This window comes from Salvelinus alpinus, chromosome 4, assembly GCF_045679555.1.
Source record: "Salvelinus alpinus chromosome 4, SLU_Salpinus.1, whole genome shotgun sequence".
Lineage (NCBI taxonomy): Eukaryota > Metazoa > Chordata > Actinopteri > Salmoniformes > Salmonidae > Salvelinus > Salvelinus alpinus.
The window spans coordinates 102,855,477-102,877,948 of NC_092089.1; the positions used below are offsets into that span (position 1 = coordinate 102,855,477).

At 42.0% G+C, this 22,472-nt stretch overlaps 1 protein-coding gene across 1 annotated transcript in view; it reads right to left on the reverse strand.

Annotated features, from left to right (window-relative positions):
- Positions 1–22,183, reverse strand: part of LOC139574871 (endothelin receptor type B-like) — an 82,270-nt gene extending 60,087 nt beyond the window's left edge. Inside the window, exons 1-2 of the mRNA XM_071399840.1 lie at positions 21,936–22,183; positions 4,385–5,098 (exon numbers count right to left, since the gene is read on the reverse strand). Coding sequence (XP_071255941.1) covers positions 4,385–4,816 — 432 coding nt within the window. The 5' untranslated portion in view covers positions 4,817–5,098; positions 21,936–22,183. The remainder of the gene's footprint in view (positions 1–4,384; positions 5,099–21,935) is intronic.
- Positions 22,184–22,472: the final 289 nt, after the last annotated feature.

Sequence of the window (22,472 nt, forward strand, 5' to 3'; positions counted from 1 at the left end):
TAACCGTTGTTGACTACTGTAACCGTTGTTGACTACTGTAACTGTTGTTGACTACTGTAACTGTTGTTGACTACTGTAACTGTTGTTGACTACTGTAACTGTTGTTGACTACTGTAACTGTTGACTACTGTAACTGTTGTTGACTACTGTAACTGTTGTTGACTACTGTAACTGTTGACTACTGTAACTGTTGTTGACTACTGTAACTGTTGTTGACTACTGTAACTGTTGTTGACTACTGTAACTGTTGTTGACTACTGTAACCGTTGTTGACTACTGTAACCGTTGTTGAATACTGTAACCGTTGTTGACTACTGTAACTGTTGTTGACTACTGTAACTGTTGACTACTGTAACTGTTGTTGACTACTGTAACTGTTGACTACTGTAACTGTTGTTGACTACTGTAACTGTTGACTACTGTAACTGTTGTTGACTACTGTAACCGTTGTTGACTACTGTAACTGTTGACTACTGTAACTGTTGTTGACTACTATAACTGTTGTTGACTACTGTAACTGTTGACTAATGTAACCGTTGTTGACTACTGTAACTGTTGACTACTGTAACTGTTGTTGACTACTGTAACTGTTGACTACTGTAACTGTTGTTGACTACTGTAACTGTTGACTACTGTAACCGTTGTTGACTACTGTAACTGTTGACTACTGTAACTGTTGTTGACTACTGTAACTGTTGACTACTGTAACTGTTGTTGACTACTGTAACCGTTGTTGACTACGGTAACTGTTGACTACTGTAACCGCTGTTGACTACTGTAACTGTTGACTACTGTAACCGTTGTTGACTACTGTAATTGTTGTTGACTACTGTAACTGTTGTTGACTACTGTAACTGTTGTTGACTACTGTAACTGTTGTTGACTACTGTAACTGTTGACTACTGTAACCGTTGTTGACTACTGTAACTGTTGTTGACTACTGTAACTGTTGACTACTGTAACCGTTGTTGACTACTGTAACTGTTGTTGACTACTGTAACTGTTGTTGACTACTGTAACCGTTGTTGACTACTGTAACTGTTGTTGACTACTATAACTGTTGACTACTATAACTGTTGTTGACTACTGTAACTGTTGTTGACTACTGTAACTGTTGTTGACTACTGTAACTGTTGACTACTGTAACTGTTGTTGACTACTGTAACTATTGACTACTGTAACTGTTGACTACTGTAACTGTTGTTGACTACTGTAACCGTTGTTGACTACTGTAACTTTTGTTGACTACTATAACTGTTGTTGACTACTATAACTGTTGTTGACTACTGTAACTGTTGACTACTGTAACCGTTGTTGACTACTGTAACTGTTGACTACTGTAACTGTTGTTGACTACTGTAACTGTTGACTACTGTAACTGTTGTTGACTACTGTAACTGTTGACTACTGTAACTGTTGTTGACTACTGTAACTGTTGACTACTGTAACCGTTGTTGACTACTGTAACTGTTGACTACTGTAACTGTTGTTGACTACTGTAACTGTTGACTACTGTAACTGTTGTTGACTACTGTAACTGTTGTTGACTACGGTAACTGTTGACTACTGTAACCGTTGTTGACTACTGTAACTGTTGACTACTGTAACCGTTGTTGACTACTGTAACTGTTGTTGACTACTGTAACTGTTGTTGACTACTGTAACCGTTGTTGACTACTGTAACTGTTGTTGACTACTGTAACTGTTGTTGACTACTGTAACTGTTGACTACTGTAACCGTTGTTGACTACTGTAACTGTTGACTACTGTAACTGTTGTTGACTACTGTAACTGTTGTTGACTACTGTAACTGTTGACTACTGTAACCGTTGTTGACTACTGTAACTGTTGTTGACTACTGTAACTGTTGTTGACTACTGTAACCGTTGTTGACTACTGTAACTGTTGTTGACTACTATAACTGTTGACTACTATAACTGTTGTTGACTACTGTAACTGTTGTTGACTACTGTAACTGTTGACTACTGTAACTGTTGTTGACTACTGTAACTATTGACTACTGTAACTGTTGTTGACTACTGTAACTGTTGTTGACTACTGTAACCGTTGTTGACTACTGTAACTGTTGTTGACTACTGTAACTGTTGTTGACTACTGTAACTGTTGTTGACTACTGTAACTGTTGTTGACTACTATAACTGTTGACTACTGTAACTGTTGACTACTGTAACCGTTGTTGACTACTGTAACCGTTGTTGACTACTGTAACTGTTGACTACTATAACTGTTGTTGACTACTGTAACTGTTGACTACTGTAACTGTTGTTGACTACTGTAACTGTTGTTGACTACTGTAATTGTTGACTACTGTAACCGTTGTTGACTACTGTAACCGTTGTTGACTACTGTAACCGTTGTTGACTACTGTAACCGTTGTTGACTACTGTAACTGTTGTTGACTACTGTAACTGTTGTTGACTACTGTAACTGTTGACTACTGTAACCGTTGTTGACTACTGTAACCGTTGTTGACTACTGTAACTGTTGACTACTATAACTGTTGTTGACTACTATAACTGTTGTTGACTACTGTAACTGTTGACTACTGTAACTGTTGTTGACTACTGTAACTGTTGTTGACTACTGTAACCGTTGTTGACTACTGTAACCGTTGTTGACTACTGTAACTGTTGACTACTGTAACTGTTGACTACTGTAACCGTTGTTGACTACTGTAACTGTTGACTACTGTAACTGTTGTTGACTACTATAACTGTTGTTGACTACTGTAACTGTTGACTACTGTAACTGTTGACTACTGTAACTGTTGACTACTGTAACTGTTGACTACTGTAACTGTTGTTGACTACTGTAACTGTTGACTACTGTAACTGTTGTTGACTACTGTAACTCTTGTTGACTACTGTAACTGTTGACTACTGTAACTGTTGACTACTGTAACTGTTGTTGACTACTGTAACTGTTGACTACTGTAACTGTTGTTGACTACTGTAACTGTTGTTGACTACTGTAACTGTTGTTGACTACTGTAACTGTTGACTACTGTAACCGTTGTTGACTACTGTAACTGTTGACTACTGTACCTGTTGTTGACTACTGTAACTGTTGACGACTACTGTAACTGTTGTTGACTACTGTAACTGTTGTTGACTACTGTAACTGTTGACTACTGTAACTGTTGACTACTGTAACCGTTGTTGACTACTGTAACTGTTGTTGACTACTGTAACTGTTGACTACTGTAACCGTTGTTGACTACTGTAACTGTTGACTACTGTAACTGTTGTTGACTACTGTAACTGTTGTTGACTACTGTAACTGTTGACTACTGTAACCGTTGTTGACTACTGTAACCGTTGTTGACTACTGTAACTGTTGACTACTATAACTGTTGTTGACTACTGTAACTGTTGTTGACTACTGTAACTGTTGTTGACTACTATAACTGTTGTTGATTACTATAACTGATGATTATTATAACTGTTGATTATCATAACTGTTGATTATTATAACCGTTGATTACTATAACTGTTGATTATTATAACTGTTGATATCATAACTGTTGATATCATAACTGTTGATTATCATAACTGTTGATAATTATAACTGTTGATTATTGTCGATTATCATAACTGTTGATTATTATAACTGTTGATTATTATAACTGTTGATTATTATAACTGTTGATTACTATATCTGTTGATTATTATAACTGTTGATTATTATAACTGTTGATTATTATAACTGTTGATTATCATAACTGTTGATTATTATAACCGTTGATTACTATAACTGTTGATTATTATAACTGTTGATTATTATAACTGTTGATTATCATAACTGTTGATTATTATAACTGTTGATTATCATAACTGTTGATTATTATAACTGTTGATTATTATAACTGTTGATTATTATAACTGTTGATTATTATAACTGTTGATTATTATAACTTATTATAACTGTTGATTATTATAACTGTTGATTATTATAACTGTTGACGGCATTTGTGTGCTCCATTTATGGGGTTAGGGTTAGTGTGACCCCTCCCTACCTTGTTAGAGTTAGGGTTAGTGTTAGAGTTAGAGTTAGGGTTAGGGTTAGGGTTGGGGTTAGGGTTAGTGTGACCCCTCCCTACCTTGTTAGAGTTAGGGTTAGGGTTGGGGTTGGGGTTAGAGTTAGAGTTAGGGTTAGGGTTGGGGTTGGGGTTGGGGTTGGGGTTGGGGTTAGGGTTGGGGTTGGGGTTGGGGTTAGGGTTAGGGTTAGGGTTGGGGTTGGGGTTGGGGTTGGGGTTAGGGTTAGAGTTAGAGTTAGGGTTAGGGTTGGGGTTGGGGTTGGGGTTGGGGTTGGGGTTGGGGTTAGGGTTGGGGTTAGGGTTAGAGTGACCCTCCCTACTCCCTACCTTGAAGACGTTGATGGGGATAGCGATGAGGATGTAGAGAAGATCCCCCAAGGCAAGAGAGCCAATCAGAATGTTGGGTCCGTTTCTCATACACTTGTTCTTATAGATGATCCTTAATAGGGTGGAGTTACCGATCATCCCCACCACCAAGATCACACAGCTCACCACCGTGTTCACATATTTAAAGGCTTGTTTAATCTCTGTGGGCTTGATACACATGGGGGGGTAGGAGCCTGGTGGGCGTGGTCGGAAGGCGGGAGGGAGAGGGGGGACAGGGAGGGAGCTGTTGGGGTTCAGAGTGTCCAGGAGAAGGTTGGGGGAGTTGGTCTCCTCCGTAATGACCCTGGGGCTCTGAGATGACGTGTCACGGGGGAACCGGGAGGACGCCGTCGCTACAGCCAGTACACACAGTAGTAGTCCTGATGACCTCATCCTCACTCACACACAGACGCAGCGACAACAACACACACACAAACAGACAGACACTCTCTCAGAGACTCAGACACAAACAGACAGACAGACTCTCAGAGACTCAGACACAAAGAGACAGACAGACTCTCAGAGACTCAGACACACACAGACAGACAGACAGACAGACAGACAGACAGACAGACAGACAGACAGACACAGACAGACACAGACAGACAGACACAGACAGACAGACATAGACAGACTCTAAGGTCCTGGATCACTGTGTTCTCTCCTCTCAGCGACCTGGAGGAAAAACAGAGACAGAAACGTCACACACTGTGGCACTTTGGCAGGTAGCCTAGTGGTTAAAGGTTTGGGCCAGTAACCATCAGGTAGCCTAGTGGTTAAAGGTTTGGGCCAGTAACCATCAGGTAGCCTAGTGGTTAAAGGTTTGGGCCAGTAACCATCAGGTAGCCTAGTGGTTAAAGGTTTGGACCAGTAACCATCAGGTAGCCTAGTGGTTAAAGGTTTGGGCCAGTAACCATCAGGTAGCCTAGTGGTTAAAGGTTTGGACTAGTAACCATCAGGTAGCCTAGTGGTTAAAGGTTTGGACTAGTAACCATCAGGTAGCCTAGTGGTTAAAGGTTTGGACTAGTAACCATCAGGTAGCCTAGTGGTTAAAGGTTTGGGCCAGTAACCATCAGGTAGCCTAGTGGTTAAAGGTTTGGGCCAGTAACCATCAGGTAGCCTAGTGGTTAAAGGTTTGGGCCAGTAACCATCAGGTAGCCTAGTGGTTAAAGGTTTGGACTAGTAACCATCAGGTAGCCTAGTGGTTAAAGGTTTGGACTAGTAACCATCAGGTAGCCTAGTGGTTAAAGGTTTGGACTAGTAACCATCAGGTAGCCTAGTGGTTAAAGCGTTGGGCCAGTAACCATCAGGTAGCCTAGTGGTTAAAGGTTTGGACTAGTAACCATCAGGTAGCCTAGTGGTTAAAGCGTTGGGCCAGTAACCATCAGGTAGCCTAGTGGTTAAAGGTTTGGACTAGTAACCATCAGGTAGCCTAGTGGTTAAAGCGTTGGGCCAGTAACCATCAGGTAGCCTAGTGGTTAAAGGTTTGGACTAGTAACCATCAGGTAGCCTAGTGGTTAAAGCGTTGGGCCAGTAACCATCAGGTAGCCTAGTGGTTAAAGGTTTGGACTAGTAACCATCAGGTAGCCTAGTGGTTAAAGGTTTGGACTAGTAACCAGCAGGTAGCCTAGTGGTTAAAGGTTTGGACTAGTAACCAGCAGGTAGCCTAGTGGTTAAAGGTTTGGACTAGTAACCATCAGGTAGCCTAGTGGTTAAAGGTTTGGACTAGTAACCATCAGGTAGCCTAGTGGTTAAAGGTTTGGACTAGTAACCATCAGGTAGCCTAGTGGTTAAAGGTTTGGACTAGTAACCATCAGGTAGCCTAGTAGTTACATTTACATTTAAGTCATTTAGCAGACGCTCTTATCCAGAGCGACTTACAAATTGGAAAGTTCATACATATTCATCCTGGTCCCCCCGTGGGGAATGAACCCACAACCCTGGCGTTGCAAGCGCCATGCTCTACCAACTGAGCCACACGGGACCGTGTAGTTAAAGCGTTGGGCCAGTAACTGGAAGGTTGCTGGATCGAATCCCAGAGCTGACAAAGTACAAATGTGTGGTTCTGCCCCTGAGCAAGGCAGTTAACCCACTGTTCCCCGGGCCCTGAGCAAGGCAGTTAACCCACTGTTCACCGGGCCCTGAGCAAGGCAGTTAACCCACTGTTCCCCGGGCCCTGAGCAAGGCAGTTAACCCACTGTTCACCGGGCCCTGAGCAAGGCAGTTAACCCACTGTTCCCCGGGCCCTGAGCAAGGCAGTTAACCCACTGTTCACCGGGCCCTGAGCAAGGCAGTTAACCCACTGTTCACCGGGCCCTGAGCAAGGCAGTTAACCCACTGTTCACCGGGCCCTGAGCAAGGCAGTTAACCCACTGTTCACCGGGCCCTGAGCAAGGCAGTTAACCCACTGTTCCCCGGGCCCTGAGCAAGGCAGTTAACCCACTGTTCACCGGGCCCTGAGCAAGGCAGTTAAACCACTGTTCCCCGGGCCCTGAGCAAGGCAGTTAACCCACTGTTCACCGGGCCCTGAGCAAGGCAGTTAACCCACTGTTCCCCGGGCCCTGAGCAAGGCAGTTAACCCACTGTTCCCCGGGCCCTGAGCAAGGCAGTTAACCCACTGTTCCCCGGGCCCTGAGCAAGGCAGTTAACCCACTGTTCCCCGGGCCCTGAGCAAGGCAGTTAACCCACTGTTCCCCAGGCCTGTCGATTAAGGCCCGCACTTCTATCATTCCCATTTCAGTTGAATACATTCAGTTGGACAACCCCCTTTCACTACTGGTGTGGAAGATTCTTCAGTGGTTACTGTTCTGCTCTTTAAGAACATCTATTTTAGTGCGTCTGTCAATATCTCTCTCTCTCTCTCTCTCTCTGTGTGTGTGTGTGTGTGTGTGTGTATATATATATATATATCAGGACACAGAGGGACTTTGTTTCGCAGGGTTCGCCAGTCATGTGGCCCATAATGCCGAGGGCATGTTGGCGATGGTCAGTATGAAAGAGCTGCTTGATAGAACATCTGGAGGGAGGACCCAACCCTCCTATCTGTCCTCTATACACTAACCCAACCCTCCTATCTGTCCTCTATACACTAACCCAACCCTCCTATCTGTCCTCTATAAACTAACCCTCCTATCTGTCCTCTATACACTAACCCTCCTATCTGTCCTCTATACACTAACCATCCTATCTGTCCTCTATACACTAACCCAACCCTCCTATCTGTCCTCTATACACTTACCCAACCCTCCTATCTGTCCTCTATACACTTACCCAACCCTCCTATCTGTCCTCTATATACTAACCCTCCTATCTGTCCTCTATACACTAACCTAACCCTCCTATCTGTCCTCTATACACTAACCCTCCTATCTGTCCTCTATACACTAACCCAACCCTTCTATCTGTCCTCTATACACTAACCCAACCCTCCTATCTGTCCTCTATACACTAACCCAACCCTTCTATCTGTCCTCTATACACTAACCCTCCTATCTGTCCTCTATACACTAACCATCCTATCTGTCCTCTATACACTAACCCAACCCTCCTATCTGTCCTCTATACACTAACCCAACCCTCCTATCTGTCCTCTATACACTAACCCAACCCTTCTATCTGTCCTCTATACACTAACCCAACCCTCCTATCTGTCCTCTATACACTAACTCAACCCTCCTATCTGTCCTCTATACACTAACCCAACCCTTCTATCTGTCCTCTATACACTAACCCAACCCTCCTATCTGTCCTCTATACACTAACCCAACCCTTCTATCTGTCCTATATACACTAACCCTCCTATCTGTCCTCTATATACTAACCTAACCCTCCTATCTGTCCTCTATACACTAACCTAACCCTCCTATCTGTCCTCTATACACTAACCCTCCTATCTGTCCTCTATACACTAACCCAACCCTTCTATCTGTCCTATATATACTAACCCAACCCTCCTATCTGTCCTCTATACACTAACCCAACCCTTCTATCTGTCCTCTATACACTAACCCTCCTATCTGTCCTCTATATACTAACCTAACCCTCCTATCTGTCCTCTATACACTAACCTAACCCTCCTATCTGTCCTCTATACACTAACCCTCCTATCTGTCCTCTATACACTAACCCAACCCTTCTATCTGTCCTCTATACACTAACCCAACCCTCCTATCTGTCCTCTATACACGAACCCAACCCTTCTATCTGTCCTCTATACACTAACCCAACCCTCCTATCTGTCCTCTATACACTAACCCAACCCTCCTATCTGTCCTCTATACACTAACCCAACCCTCCTATCTGTCCTCTATACACTAACCCAACCCTCCTATCTGTCCTCTATACACTAACCCAACCCCCCTATCTGTCCTCTATACACTAACCCTCCTATCTGTCCTCTATACACTAACCCTCCTATCTGTCCTCTATACACTAACCATCCTATCTGTCCTCTATACACTAACCCAACCCTCCTATCTGTCCTCTATACACTTACCCAACCCTCCTATCTGTCCTCTATACACTTACCCAACCCTCCTATCTGTCCTCTATACACTAACCCAACCCTCCTATCTGTCCTCTATATACTAACCCTCCTATCTGTCCTCTATACACTAACCTAACCCTCCTATCTGTCCTCTATACACTAACCCTCCTATCTGTCCTCTATACACTAACCCAACCCTTCTATCTGTCCTCTATACACTAACCCAACCCTCCTATCTGTCCTCTATACACTAACCCAACCCTTCTATCTGTCCTCTATACACTAACCCTCCTATCTGTCCTCTATACACTAACCATCCTATCTGTCCTCTATACACTAACCCAACCCTCCTATCTGTCCTCTATACACTTACCCAACCCTCCTATCTGTCCTCTATACACTTACCCAACCCTCCTATCTGTCCTCTATACACTTACCCAACCCTCCTATCTGTCCTCTATACACTAACCCAACCCTCCTATCTGTCCTCTATACACTAACCTAACCCTCCTATCTGTCCTCTATACACCAACCCTCCTATCTGTCCTCTATACACTAACCCTCCTATCTGTCCTCTATATACTAACCCAACCCTCCTATCTGTCCTCTATACACTAACCCAACCCTTCTATCTGTTCTCTATACACTAACCTAACCCTCCTATCTGTCCTCTATACACTAACCTAACCCTCCTATCTGTCCTCTATACACTAACCTAACCCTCCTATCTGTCCTCTATACACTAACCCAACCCTCCTATCTGTCCTCTATACACTAACCCAACCCTTCTATCTGTCCTCTATACACTAACCCAACCCTCCTATCTGTCCTCTATACACTAACTCAACCCTCCTATCTGTCCTCTATACACTAACCCAACCCTTCTATCTGTCCTATATATACTAACCCAACCCTCCTATCTGTCCTCTATACACTAACCCAACCCTTCTATCTGTCCTCTATACACTAACCCAACCCTCCTATCTGTCCTCTATACACTAACCCAACCCTTCTATCTGTCCTATATACACTAACCCTCCTATCTGTCCTCTATACACTAACCCAACCCTCCTATCTGTCCTCCATACACTAACCCAACCCTTCTATCTGTCCTCTATACACTAACCCTCCTATCTGTCCTCTATATACTAACCTAACCCTCCTATCTGTCCTCTATACACTAACCTAACCCTCCTATCTGTCCTCTATACACTAACCCTCCTATCTGTCCTCTATACACTAACCCTCCTATCTGTCCTCTATACACTAACCCAACCCTTCTATCTGTCCTCTATACACTAACCCAACCCTCCTATCTGTCCTCTATACACGAACCCAACCCTGCTATCTGTCCTCTATACACTAACCCAACCCTCCTATCTGTCCTCTATACACTAACCCAACCCTCCTATCTGTCCTCTATACACTAACCCAACCCTCCTATCTGTCCTCTATACACTAACCCAACCCTCCTATCTGTCCTCTATACACTAACCTAACCCTCCTATCTGTCCTCTATACACTAACCCTCCTATCTGTCCTCTATACACTAACCCTCCTATCTGTCCTCTATACACTAACCATCCTATCTGTCCTCTATACACTAACCCAACCCTCCTATCTGTCCTCTATACACTTACCCAACCCTCCTATCTGTCCTCTATACACTTACCCAACCCTCCTATCTGTCCTCTATACACTAACCCAACCCTCCTATCTGTCCTCTATACACTTACCCAACCCTCCTATCTGTCCTCTATATACTAACCCTCCTATCTGTCCTCTATACACTAACCTAACCCTCCTATCTGTCCTCTATACACTAACCCTCCTATCTGTCCTCTATACACTAACCCAACCCTTCTATCTGTCCTCTATACACTAACCCAACCCTCCTATCTGTCCTCTATACACTAACCCAACCCTTCTATCTGTCCTCTATACACTAACCCTCCTATCTGTCCTCTATACACTAACCATCCTATCTGTCCTCTATACACTAACCCAACCCTCCTATCTGTCCTCTATACACTTACCCAACCCTCCTATCTGTCCTCTATACACTTACCCAACCCTCCTATCTGTCCTCTATACACTTACCCAACCCTCCTATCTGTCCTCTATACACTAACCCAACCCTCCTATCTGTCCTATATACACTAACCTAACCCTCCTATCTGTCCTCTATACACCAACCCTCCTATCTGTCCTCTATACACTAATCCTCCTATCTGTCCTCTATATACTAACCCAACCCTCCTATCTGTCCTCTATACACTAACCCAACCCTTCTATCTGTTCTCTATACACTAACCTAACCCTCCTATCTGTCCTCTATACACTAACCTAACCCTCCTATCTGTCCTCTATACACTAACCTAACCCTCCTATCTGTCCTCTATACACTAACCCAACCCTCCTATCTGTCCTCTATACACTAACCTAACCCTCCTATCTGTCCTCTATACACTAACCCAACCCTCCTATCTGTCCTCTATACACTAACCCAACCCTCCTATCTGTCCTCTATACACTAACCCAACCCTCCTATCTGTCCTCTATACACTAACCCAACCCTCCTATCTGTCCTCTATACATTAACCCAACCCTTCTATCTGTCCTCTATACACTAACCCAACCCTTCTATCTGTCCTCTATACACTAACCCAACCCTCCTATCTGTCCTCTATACACTAACTTAACCCTCCTATCTGTCCTCTATACACTAACCCAACCCTTCTATCTGTCCTCTATACACTAACCCAACCCTCCTATCTGTCCTCTATACACTAACCCAACCCTTCTATCTGTCCTATATACACTAACCCTCCTATCTGTCCTCTATATACTAACCTAACCCTCCTATCTGTCCTCTATACACTAACCTAACCCTCCTATCTGTCCTCTATACACTAACCCTCTTATCTGTCCTCTATACACTAACCCAACCCTTCTATCTGTCCTATATATACTAACCCAACCCTCCTATCTGTCCTCTATACACTAACCCAACCCTTCTATCTGTCCTCTATACACTAACCCTCCTATCTGTCCTCTATATACTAACCTAACCCTCCTATCTGTCCTCTATACACTAACCTAACCCTCCTATCTGTCCTCTATACACTAACCCTCCTATCTGTCCTCTATACACTAACCCTCCTATCTGTCCTCTATACACTAACCCAACCCTTCTATCTGTCCTCTATACACTAACCCAACCCTCCTATCTGTCCTCTATACACGAACCCAACCCTTCTATCTGTCCTCTATACACTAACCCAACCCTCCTATCTGTCCTCTATACACTAACCCAACCCTCCTATCTGTCCTCTATACACTAACCCAACCCTCCTATCTGTCCTATATACACTAACCTAACCCTCCTATCTGTCCTCTATACACTAACCCTCCTATCTGTCCTCTATACACTAACCCTCCTATCTGTCCTCTATACACTAACCATCCTATCTGTCCTCTATACACTAACCCAACCCTCCTATCTGTCCTCTATACACTTACCCAACCCTCCTATCTGTCCTCTATACACTTACCCAACCCTCCTATCTGTCCTCTATACACTAACCCAACCCTCCTATCTGTCCTCTATACACTTACCCAACCCTCCTATATGTCCTCTATATACTAACCCTCCTATCTGTCCTCTATACACTAACCTAACCCTCCTATCTGTCCTCTATACACTAACCCTCCTATCTGTCCTCTATACACTAACCCAACCCTTCTATCTGTCCTCTATACACTAACCCAACCCTCCTATCTGTCCTCTATACACTAACCCAACCCTTCTATCTGTCCTCTATACACGAACCCTCCTATCTGTCCTCTATACACTAACCATCCTATCTGTCCTCTATACACTAACCCAACCCTCCTATCTGTCCTCTATACACTTACCCAACCCTCCTATCTGTCCTCTATACACTTACCCAACCCTCCTATCTGTCCTCTATACACTTACCCAACCCTCCTATCTGTCCTCTATACACTAACCCAACCCTCCTATCTGTCCTCTATACACTAACCTAACCCTCCTATCTGTCCTCTATACACCAACCCTCCTATCTGTCCTCTATACACTAACCCTCCTATCTGTCCTCTATATACTAACCCAACCCTCCTATCTGTCCTCTATACACTAACCCAACCCTTCTATCTGTTCTCTATACACTAACCTAACCCTCCTATCTGTCCTCTATACACTAACCCTCCTATCTGTCCTATATACACTAACCTAACCCTCCTATCTGTCCTCTATACACTAACCTAACCCTCCTATCTGTCCTCTATACACTAACCCAACCCTCCTATCTGTCCTCTATATACTAACCCAACCCTCCTATCTGTCCTCTATACACTAACCCAACCCTCCTATCTGTCCTCTATACACTAACCCAACCCTTCTATCTGTCCTCTATACACTAACCCAACCCTCCTATCTGTCCTCTATACACTAACTCAACCCTCCTATCTGTCCTCTATACACTAACCCAACCCTTCTATCTGTCCTCTATACACTAACCCAACCCTCCTATCTGTCCTCTATGCACTAACCCAACCCTTCTATCTGTCCTCTATACACTAACCCTCCTATCTGTCCTCTATATACTAACCTAACCCTCCTATCTGTCCTCTATACACTAACCTAACCCTCCTATCTGTCCTCTATACACTAACCCTCCTATCTGTCCTCTATACACTAACCCAACCCTTCTATCTGTCCTATATATACTAACCCAACCCTCCTATCTGTCCTCTATACACTAACCCAACCCTTCTATCTGTCCTCTATACACTAACCCTCCTATCTGTCCTCTATACACTAACCCTCCTATCTGTCCTCTATATACTAACCCTCCTATCTGTCCTCTATATACTAACCCTCCTATCTGTCCTCTATATACTATCCCTCCTATCTGTCCTCTATACACTAACCTAACCCTCCTATCTGTCCTCTATATACTAACCCAACCCTCCTATCTGTCCTCTATACACTAACCCTCCTATCTGTCCTCTATATACTAACCTAACCCTCCTATCTGTCCTCTATACACTAACCTAACCCTCCTATCTGTCCTCTATACACTAACCCAACCCTCCTATCTGTCCTCTATACACTAACCTAACCCTCCTATCTGTCCTCTATACACCAACCCTCCTATCTGTCCTCTATATACTAACCCTCCTATCTGTCCTCTATATACTAACCCTCCTATCTGTCCTCTATATACTAACCCTCCTATCTGTCCTCTATACACTAACCTAACCCTCCTATCTGTCCTCTATATACTAACCCAACCCTCCTATCTGTCCTCTATATACTAACCTAACCCTCCTATCTGTCCTCTATACACTAACCCAACCCTTCTATCTGTCCTCTATACACTAACCCTCCTATCTGTCCTCTATATACTAACCTAACCCTCCTATCTGTCCTCTATACACTAACCTAACCCTCCTATCTGTCCTCTATACACTAACCCTCCTATCTGTCCTCTATACACTAACCCAACCCTTCTATCTGTCCTATATATACTAACCCAACCCTCCTATCTGTCCTCTATACACTAACCCAACCCTTCTATCTGTCCTCTATACACTAACCCTCCTATCTGTCCTCTATACACTAACCCTCCTATCTGTCCTCTATACACTAACCTAACCCTCCTATCTGTCCTCTATATACTAACCCAACCCTCCTATCTGTCCTCTATACACTAACCCTCCTATCTGTCCTCTATATACTAACCTAACCCTCCTATCTGTCCTCTATACACTAACCTAACCCTCCTATCTGTCCTCTATACACTAACCCTCCTATCTGTCCTCTATACACTAACCCAACCCTTCTATCTGTCCTATATATACTAACCCAACCCTCCTATCTGTCCTCTATACACTAACCCAACCCTCCTATCTGTCCTCTATACACCAACCCTCCTATCTGTCCTCTATATACTAACCCTCCTATCTGTCCTCTATATACTAACCCTCCTATCTGTCCTCTATATACTAACCCTCCTATCTGTCCTCTATACACTAACCTAACCCTCCTATCTGTCCTCTATATACTAACCCAACCCTCCTATCTGTCCTCTATATACTAACCTAACCCTCCTATCTGTCCTCTATACACTAACCCAACCCTTCTATCTGTCCTCTATACACTAACCCTCCTATCTGTCCTCTATATACTAACCTAACCCTCCTATCTGTCCTCTATACACTAACCTAACCCTCCTATCTGTCCTCTATACACTAACCCTCCTATCTGTCCACTATACACTAACCCAACCCTTCTATCTGTCCTATATATACTAACCCAACCCTCCTATCTGTCCTCTATACACTAACCCAACCCTTCTATCTGTCCTCTATACACTAACCCTCCTATCTGTCCTCTATACACTAACCCTCCTATCTGTCCTCTATACACTAACCTAACCCTCCTATCTGTCCTCTATATACTAACCCAACCCTCCTATCTGTCCTCTATACACTAACCCTCCTATCTGTCCTCTATATACTAACCTAAGCCTCCTATCTGTCCTCTATACACTAACCTAACCCTCCTATCTGTCCTCTATACACTAACCCTCCTATCTGTGCTCTATACACTAACCCTCCTATCTGTCCTCTATATACTAACCCTCCTATCTGTCCTCTATATACTAACCCTCCTATCTGTCCTCTATACACTAACCTAACCCTCCTATCTGTCCTCTATACACTAACCCTCCTATCTGTCCTCTATATACTTACCTAACCCTCCTATCTGTCCTCTATATACTAACCTAACCCTCCTATCTGTCCTCTATATACTAACCTAACCCTCCTCCTCACATTACAAACCACCCAGCCCACTACTGTCTGACACACACATTACAAACCACCCAGCCCACTACTGTCTGACACACACATTACAGACCACCCAGCCCACTACTGTCTGACACACACATTACAAACCACCCAGCCCACTACTGTCTGACACACACATTACAAACCACCCAGCCCATTACTGTCTGACACACACATTACAAACCACCCAGCCCACTACTGTCTGACACACACATTACAAACCACCCAGCCCATTACTGTCTGACACACACATTACAAACCACCCAGCCCACTACTGTCTGACACATTACAGTTCATTAGGACCGTATCTTAAAGGTTTAATGTTGCCATCCTGTAAATTTAATAAAATCTTATTGGTCACATACACGTGATTAGCAGATGTTATTGGCTGTAGTGAAATGCTTGTGCTTCTAGCTCCGACAGTGCAGTAATATATAACAAATTACACAACATAACCAAGACCCTAACTAACTCTAACCCATAACCAAGACCCATGAGATACTGTAGAATAGTATAGACAAACAGTATATACATATGAGATGAGTAATGCTAGATATGTAAACTTTATTACGTGAATGAGATACTGTAGAATAGTATAGAATACAGTATATACATATGAGATCAGTAATGCTAGATATGTAAACTTTATTACGTGAATGAGATACTGTAGAATAGTATAGAATACAGTATATACATATGAGATGAGTAATGCTAGATATGTAAACTTTATTACGTGAATGAGATACTGTAGAATAGTATAGAAAACAGTATATACATATGAGATGAGTAATGCTAGATATGTAAACTTTATTACGTGAATGAGATACTGTAGAATAGTATAGAATACAGTATATACATATGAGATCAGTAATGCTAGATATGTAAACTTTATTACGTGAATGAGATACTGTAGAATAGTATAGAATACAGTATATACATATGAGATCAGTAATGCTAGATATGTAAACTTTATTACGTGAATGAGATACTGTAGAATAGTATAGAATACAGTATATACATATGAGATCAGTAATGCTAGATATGTAAACTTTATTACGTGAATGAGATACTGTAGAATAGTATAGAATACAGTATATACATATGAGATCAGTAATGCTAGATGTGTAAACTTTATTACGTGAATGAGATACTGTAGAATAGTATAGAATACAGTATATACATATGAGATCAGTAATGCTAGATGTGTAAACTTTATTACGTGAATGAGATACTGTAGAATAGTATAGAATACAGTATATACATATGAGATCAGTAATGCTAGATATGTAAACTTTATTACGTGAATGAGATACTGTAGAATAGTATAGAATACAGTATATACATATGAGATCAGTAATGCTAGATATGTAAACTTTATTACGTGAATGAGATACTGTAGAATAGTATAGAATACAGTATATACATATGAGATCAGTAATGCTAGATGTGTAAACTTTATTACGTGAATGAGATACTGTAGAATAGTATAGAATACAGTATATACATATGAGATCAGTAATGCTAGATGTGTAAACTTTATTACGTGAATGAGATACTGTAGAATAGTATAGAATACAGTATATACATATGAGATCAGTAATGCTAGATGTGTAAACTTTATTACGTGAATGAGATACTGTAGAATAGTATAGAATACAGTATATACATATGAGATCAGTAATGCTAGATGTGTAGCCAGCAGTAGTGAGCCTTGCCAAGCAGCCGTAACGAGAACCTCTGTAGCAGACAGACAGGCTGTAGCAGACAGACAGACTGTAGCAGACAGACAGGCTGTAGCAGACAGACAGACTGTAGCAGACAGACAGACTGTAGCAGACAGACAGGCTGTAGCAGACAGACAGGCTGTAGCAGACAGACAGACTGTAGCAGACAGACAGACTGTAGCAGACAGACAGGCTGTAGCAGACAGACAGACTGTAGCAGACAGGCAGACTGTAGCAGACAGACAGACTGTAGCAGACAGACAGACTGTAGCAGACAGACGTCAACCTGAAGAAGACCAGCTCTTTGAAGTGACGGTTAATTGGTTTGATCTCATAGACAAAACATATCTCTAACATCTAACCCATAACCAAGACCCTAACTATCTCTAACATCTAACCCATAACCAAGACCCTAACTATCTCTAACATCTAACCCATAACCAAGACCCTAACTACATCTAACATCTAACCCATAACCAAGACCCTAACTACATCTAACATCTAACCCATAACCAAGACCCTAACTATCTCTAACATCTAACCCATAACCAAGACCCTAACTACATCTAACATCTAACCCATAACCAAGACCCTAACTATCTCTAACATCTAACCCATAACCAAGACCCTAACTATCTCTAACATCTAACCCATAACCAAGACCCTAACTACATCTAACATCTAACCCATAACCAAGACCCTAACTACATCTAACATCTAACCCATAACCAAGACCCTAACTATCTCTAACATCTAACCCATAACCAAGACCCTAACTACATCTAACATCTAACCCATAACCAAGACCCTAACTACATCTAACATCTAACCCATAACCAAGACCCTAACTATCTCTAACATCTAACCCATAACCAAGACCCTAACTATCTCTAACATCTAACCCATAACCAAGACCCTAACTATCTCTAACATCTAACCCATAACCAAGACCCTAACTACATCTAACATCTAACCCATAACCAAGACCCTAACTACATCTAACATCTAACCCATAACCAAGACCCTAACTATCTCTAACATCTAACCCATAACCAAGACCCTAACTACATCTAACATCTAACCCATAACCAAGACCCTAACTATCTCTAACATCTAACCCATAACCAAGACCCTAACTATCTCTAACATCTAACCCATAACCAAGACCCTAACTACATCTAACATCTAACCCATAACCAAGACCCTAACTACATCTAACATCTAACCCATAACCAAGACCCTAACTACATCTAACATCTAACCCATAACCAAGACCCTAACTACATCTAACATCTAACCCATAACCAAGACCCTAACTACCTTGAACCCATAACCAAGGTCCAACTATCTCTAACCCATAACCAAGACCCTAACTACCTCTAACCCATAACCAAGATCCTAACTACATCTAACCCATAACCAAGACCCTAACTACCTCTAACATCTAACCCATAACCAAGACCCTAACTACATCTAACCCATAACCAAGATCCTAACTACCTTGAACCCATAACCAAGGTCCAACTATCTCTAACCCATAACCAAGACCCTAACTATCTCTAACCCATAACCCTAACTATCTCTAACCCATAACCCTAACTACCTCTAACCCATAACCCTAACTATCTCTAACCCATAACCCTAACTATCTCTAACCCATAACCAAGACCCTAACTACCTCTAACCCATAACCAAGATCCTAACTACATCTAACCCATAACCAAGACCCTAACTACCTCTAACCCATAACCCTAACTATCTCTAACCCATAACCCTAACTATCTCTAACCCATAACCAAGACGCCAACTACCTCTAACCCATAACCCTAACTACCTCTAACCCATAACCAAGACCCCAACTACCTCTAACCCATAACCCTAACTATCTCTAACCCATAACCAAGACCACAACTACCTCTAACCCCTAACCAAGACCCTAACTACCGCTAACCCATAACCAAGGTCCAACTACCTCTAACCCATAACCAAGACCCTAACTTCCTCTAACCATAACCAATACGCTAACTACCTCTAACCATAACCAATACACTAACTAACTCTAACCCATAACCAATACGCTAACTACCTCTAACCATAACCAATACACTAACTAACTCTAACCCATAACCAAGATCCTAACTACCTTGAACCCATAACCAAGGTCCAACTACCTCTAACCCATAACCCTAACTAAGTCTAACCCATAATCAAGACCCTGACTACCTCTAACCCATAATCAAGACCATCAATACCTCTAACCAATAACCCTAACTACCTCCAACACATAACCAAGACCCTAACTTCCTCTAACCATACCCCAAACTACCTCTAACCATACCCCAAACTACCTCTAACCATACCCCAAACTACCTCTAACCAATAACCCTAACTACCTCCAACACATAACCAAGACCCAAACTACCTCTAACCATACCCCAAACTACCTCTAACCATACCCCAAACTACCTCTAACCAATAACCCTAACTACCTCCAACACATAACCAAGACCCTAACTACCTCTAACCATAACCCTAACTACCTCTAACCCATAACCAATACGCTAACTATCTCTAACCCATAACCAATACGTTAACTATCTCTATCCCATAACCAATACGTTAACTATCTCTATCCCATAACCAATATCCTAACTACCTCTAACCATTAACCAATACCCTTGCTAACCCAAACCCATAACCCTAACTAAGCCACAACCCTAACTAACCCTACCTTAACCCTGAATCCCTCAACATCACCACAATTTAACCACATGAGGTATCCCAGTTAACAAACTATTTAAAAAGATTGAATGTGTCTGTGTGCAAGGTTCCAAGATAACTATTTCAAAATATGGCATGTGTCTATGTGTGTAATCTCTTGTGCACGCATTAGGCAATGTGTGTGGGAAAGACAGTAAATGATGCTAATCAATGAACTAGTGTGTGGGAAAGACAGTAAATGATGCTAATCAATGAACTAGTGTGTGGGAAAGACAGTAAATTATGCTAATCAATTAACTAGTGTGTGGGAAAGACAGTAAATGATGCTAATCAATGAACTAGTGTGTGGGAAAGACAGTAAATGATGCTAATCAATGAACTAGTGTGTGGGAAAGACAGTAAATGATGCTAATCAATGAACTAGTGTGTGGGGAAGACAGTAAACGATGCTAATCAATGAACTAGTGTGTGGGAAAGACAGTAAATGATGCTAATCAATGAACTAGTGTGTGGGAAAGACAGTAAATGATGCTAATCAATGAACTAGTGTGTGGGAAAGACAGTAAATGATGCTAATCAATGAAGTAGTGTGTGGGAAAGACAGTAAACGATGCTAATCAATGAACTAGTGTGTGGGAAAGACAGTAAATGATGCTAATCAGATCTTTCAGCATGGTGCTTTTTCGTGTTCTTGAAAACAGTTTAAACATTACCATTTTGTTTATCTTATATAAATGGATGCATTTAAAAAAGCTTCAAGCCCGTTATAAGACTTCTATCAGACCAGTCAGTCAACAGCAACATAAAGTGCCTTTCTCCTGGAAGTGTAAAAACTCAATTCTATTTGAATCCCCCCCCCCCCCCCCCTAAATGCACACAGAATTAGACAATTAATATAACTTAGAATAGCCCTATACATGGTATGCCATTGAGCATAGGAAATGCGCTTTACAAATGAAATAATATTATTATTATTAAATCGGCATTAAAAAGCAGCCATGCCATTATACTGTAATAATCTGTTGCGCCAGGCTTTGTGTGGTAATATATTATATAAACTATGTTTACTGTAAATACTGCGATACTAATTACATTCCATGTTTCTCTGCATGCAGCATTCTGATGTCTTTCCATCCATCCTTCCGTCATCAGTCACATGTCACTCAAACTCAGGCCATACAGTCAATACTGTATGTAGTAAGCGATCTTCCTGCCCTGTAAGTGTCCAAATATCCTATCATGTTTCCAACTCCATGCTAACTTTTTGGAAATTTATATTTTCTTCTTTACTAATCAGTCAACATATAAAAACATTTGATTACCTTCCAAAGTGCATCAATAATTGTTCACTCGAGTCAGAGCCTATTCTATTATTCTCAAACTTTTAGAGGTTTTTATCGGTAAAAGAGATGGATAAACAAATACTTGTTCCATTCTTGATCATTAATGGCATTGAGGTATTTATCAATTCAACGAAAAAGTCAAATTTGTTTTTTAGGAGTGACGGCGTTGATAAATGTCGTGTGATTCCTGATATGTTCCATATCCCAGAGCGCGCGACAGGAAAGCCGTGCGTCATCTCTCCATACTCCGGAAGCTCACTTCTAATTTTAATTAAATCATCTAATCATATCAAATCAAACTCTGATTCCAGAAGTTGATGGGTCCACTATAAAGATGCAGAGTCCCGTTAGAATCTCACCTTGCCGCTGGGATGATACTGCCTTGCCGTGGGATGATACCGAGTTGTGGTGGAGTATTTTAGTGTTATTATTCCAATAAAATAGTCCAGCAGGGAGAGAATAGAATAACCATTAAATATGTCCGTTAGATCTGCCAGTCTTCAGTCAAATCACCAAAACTATGTCGGTTTGGGTTTAGCGGTTTCAATTAACTGACCTCGTGCTCTCTGGCTCACAACATGTCTATGGTCTGTCTCTATTTCACAACGGTCTGATGCGCTCTGGCGCAGAGGGGGGACAGCGCAGGGTTTTATAGCCATGTTCACGGACTGGGAACTCTATTGGGACAACCAATCAGAGGCCAGGACAGATCCGCCAGATCTCTGCGTCCAACTTTTATTTTACTCAGAACAGCTTTATCTTCTCGTGGTAGTGAAATAGCCTAAACAATGCCGTATAAATTAATTAAAACAAAATCAGGGGAGAGGAGCACAGGTTATAGCCCAATGATAATAATCTGTACATGTAGACCAACCAAACCTAATGTCCATTAATTT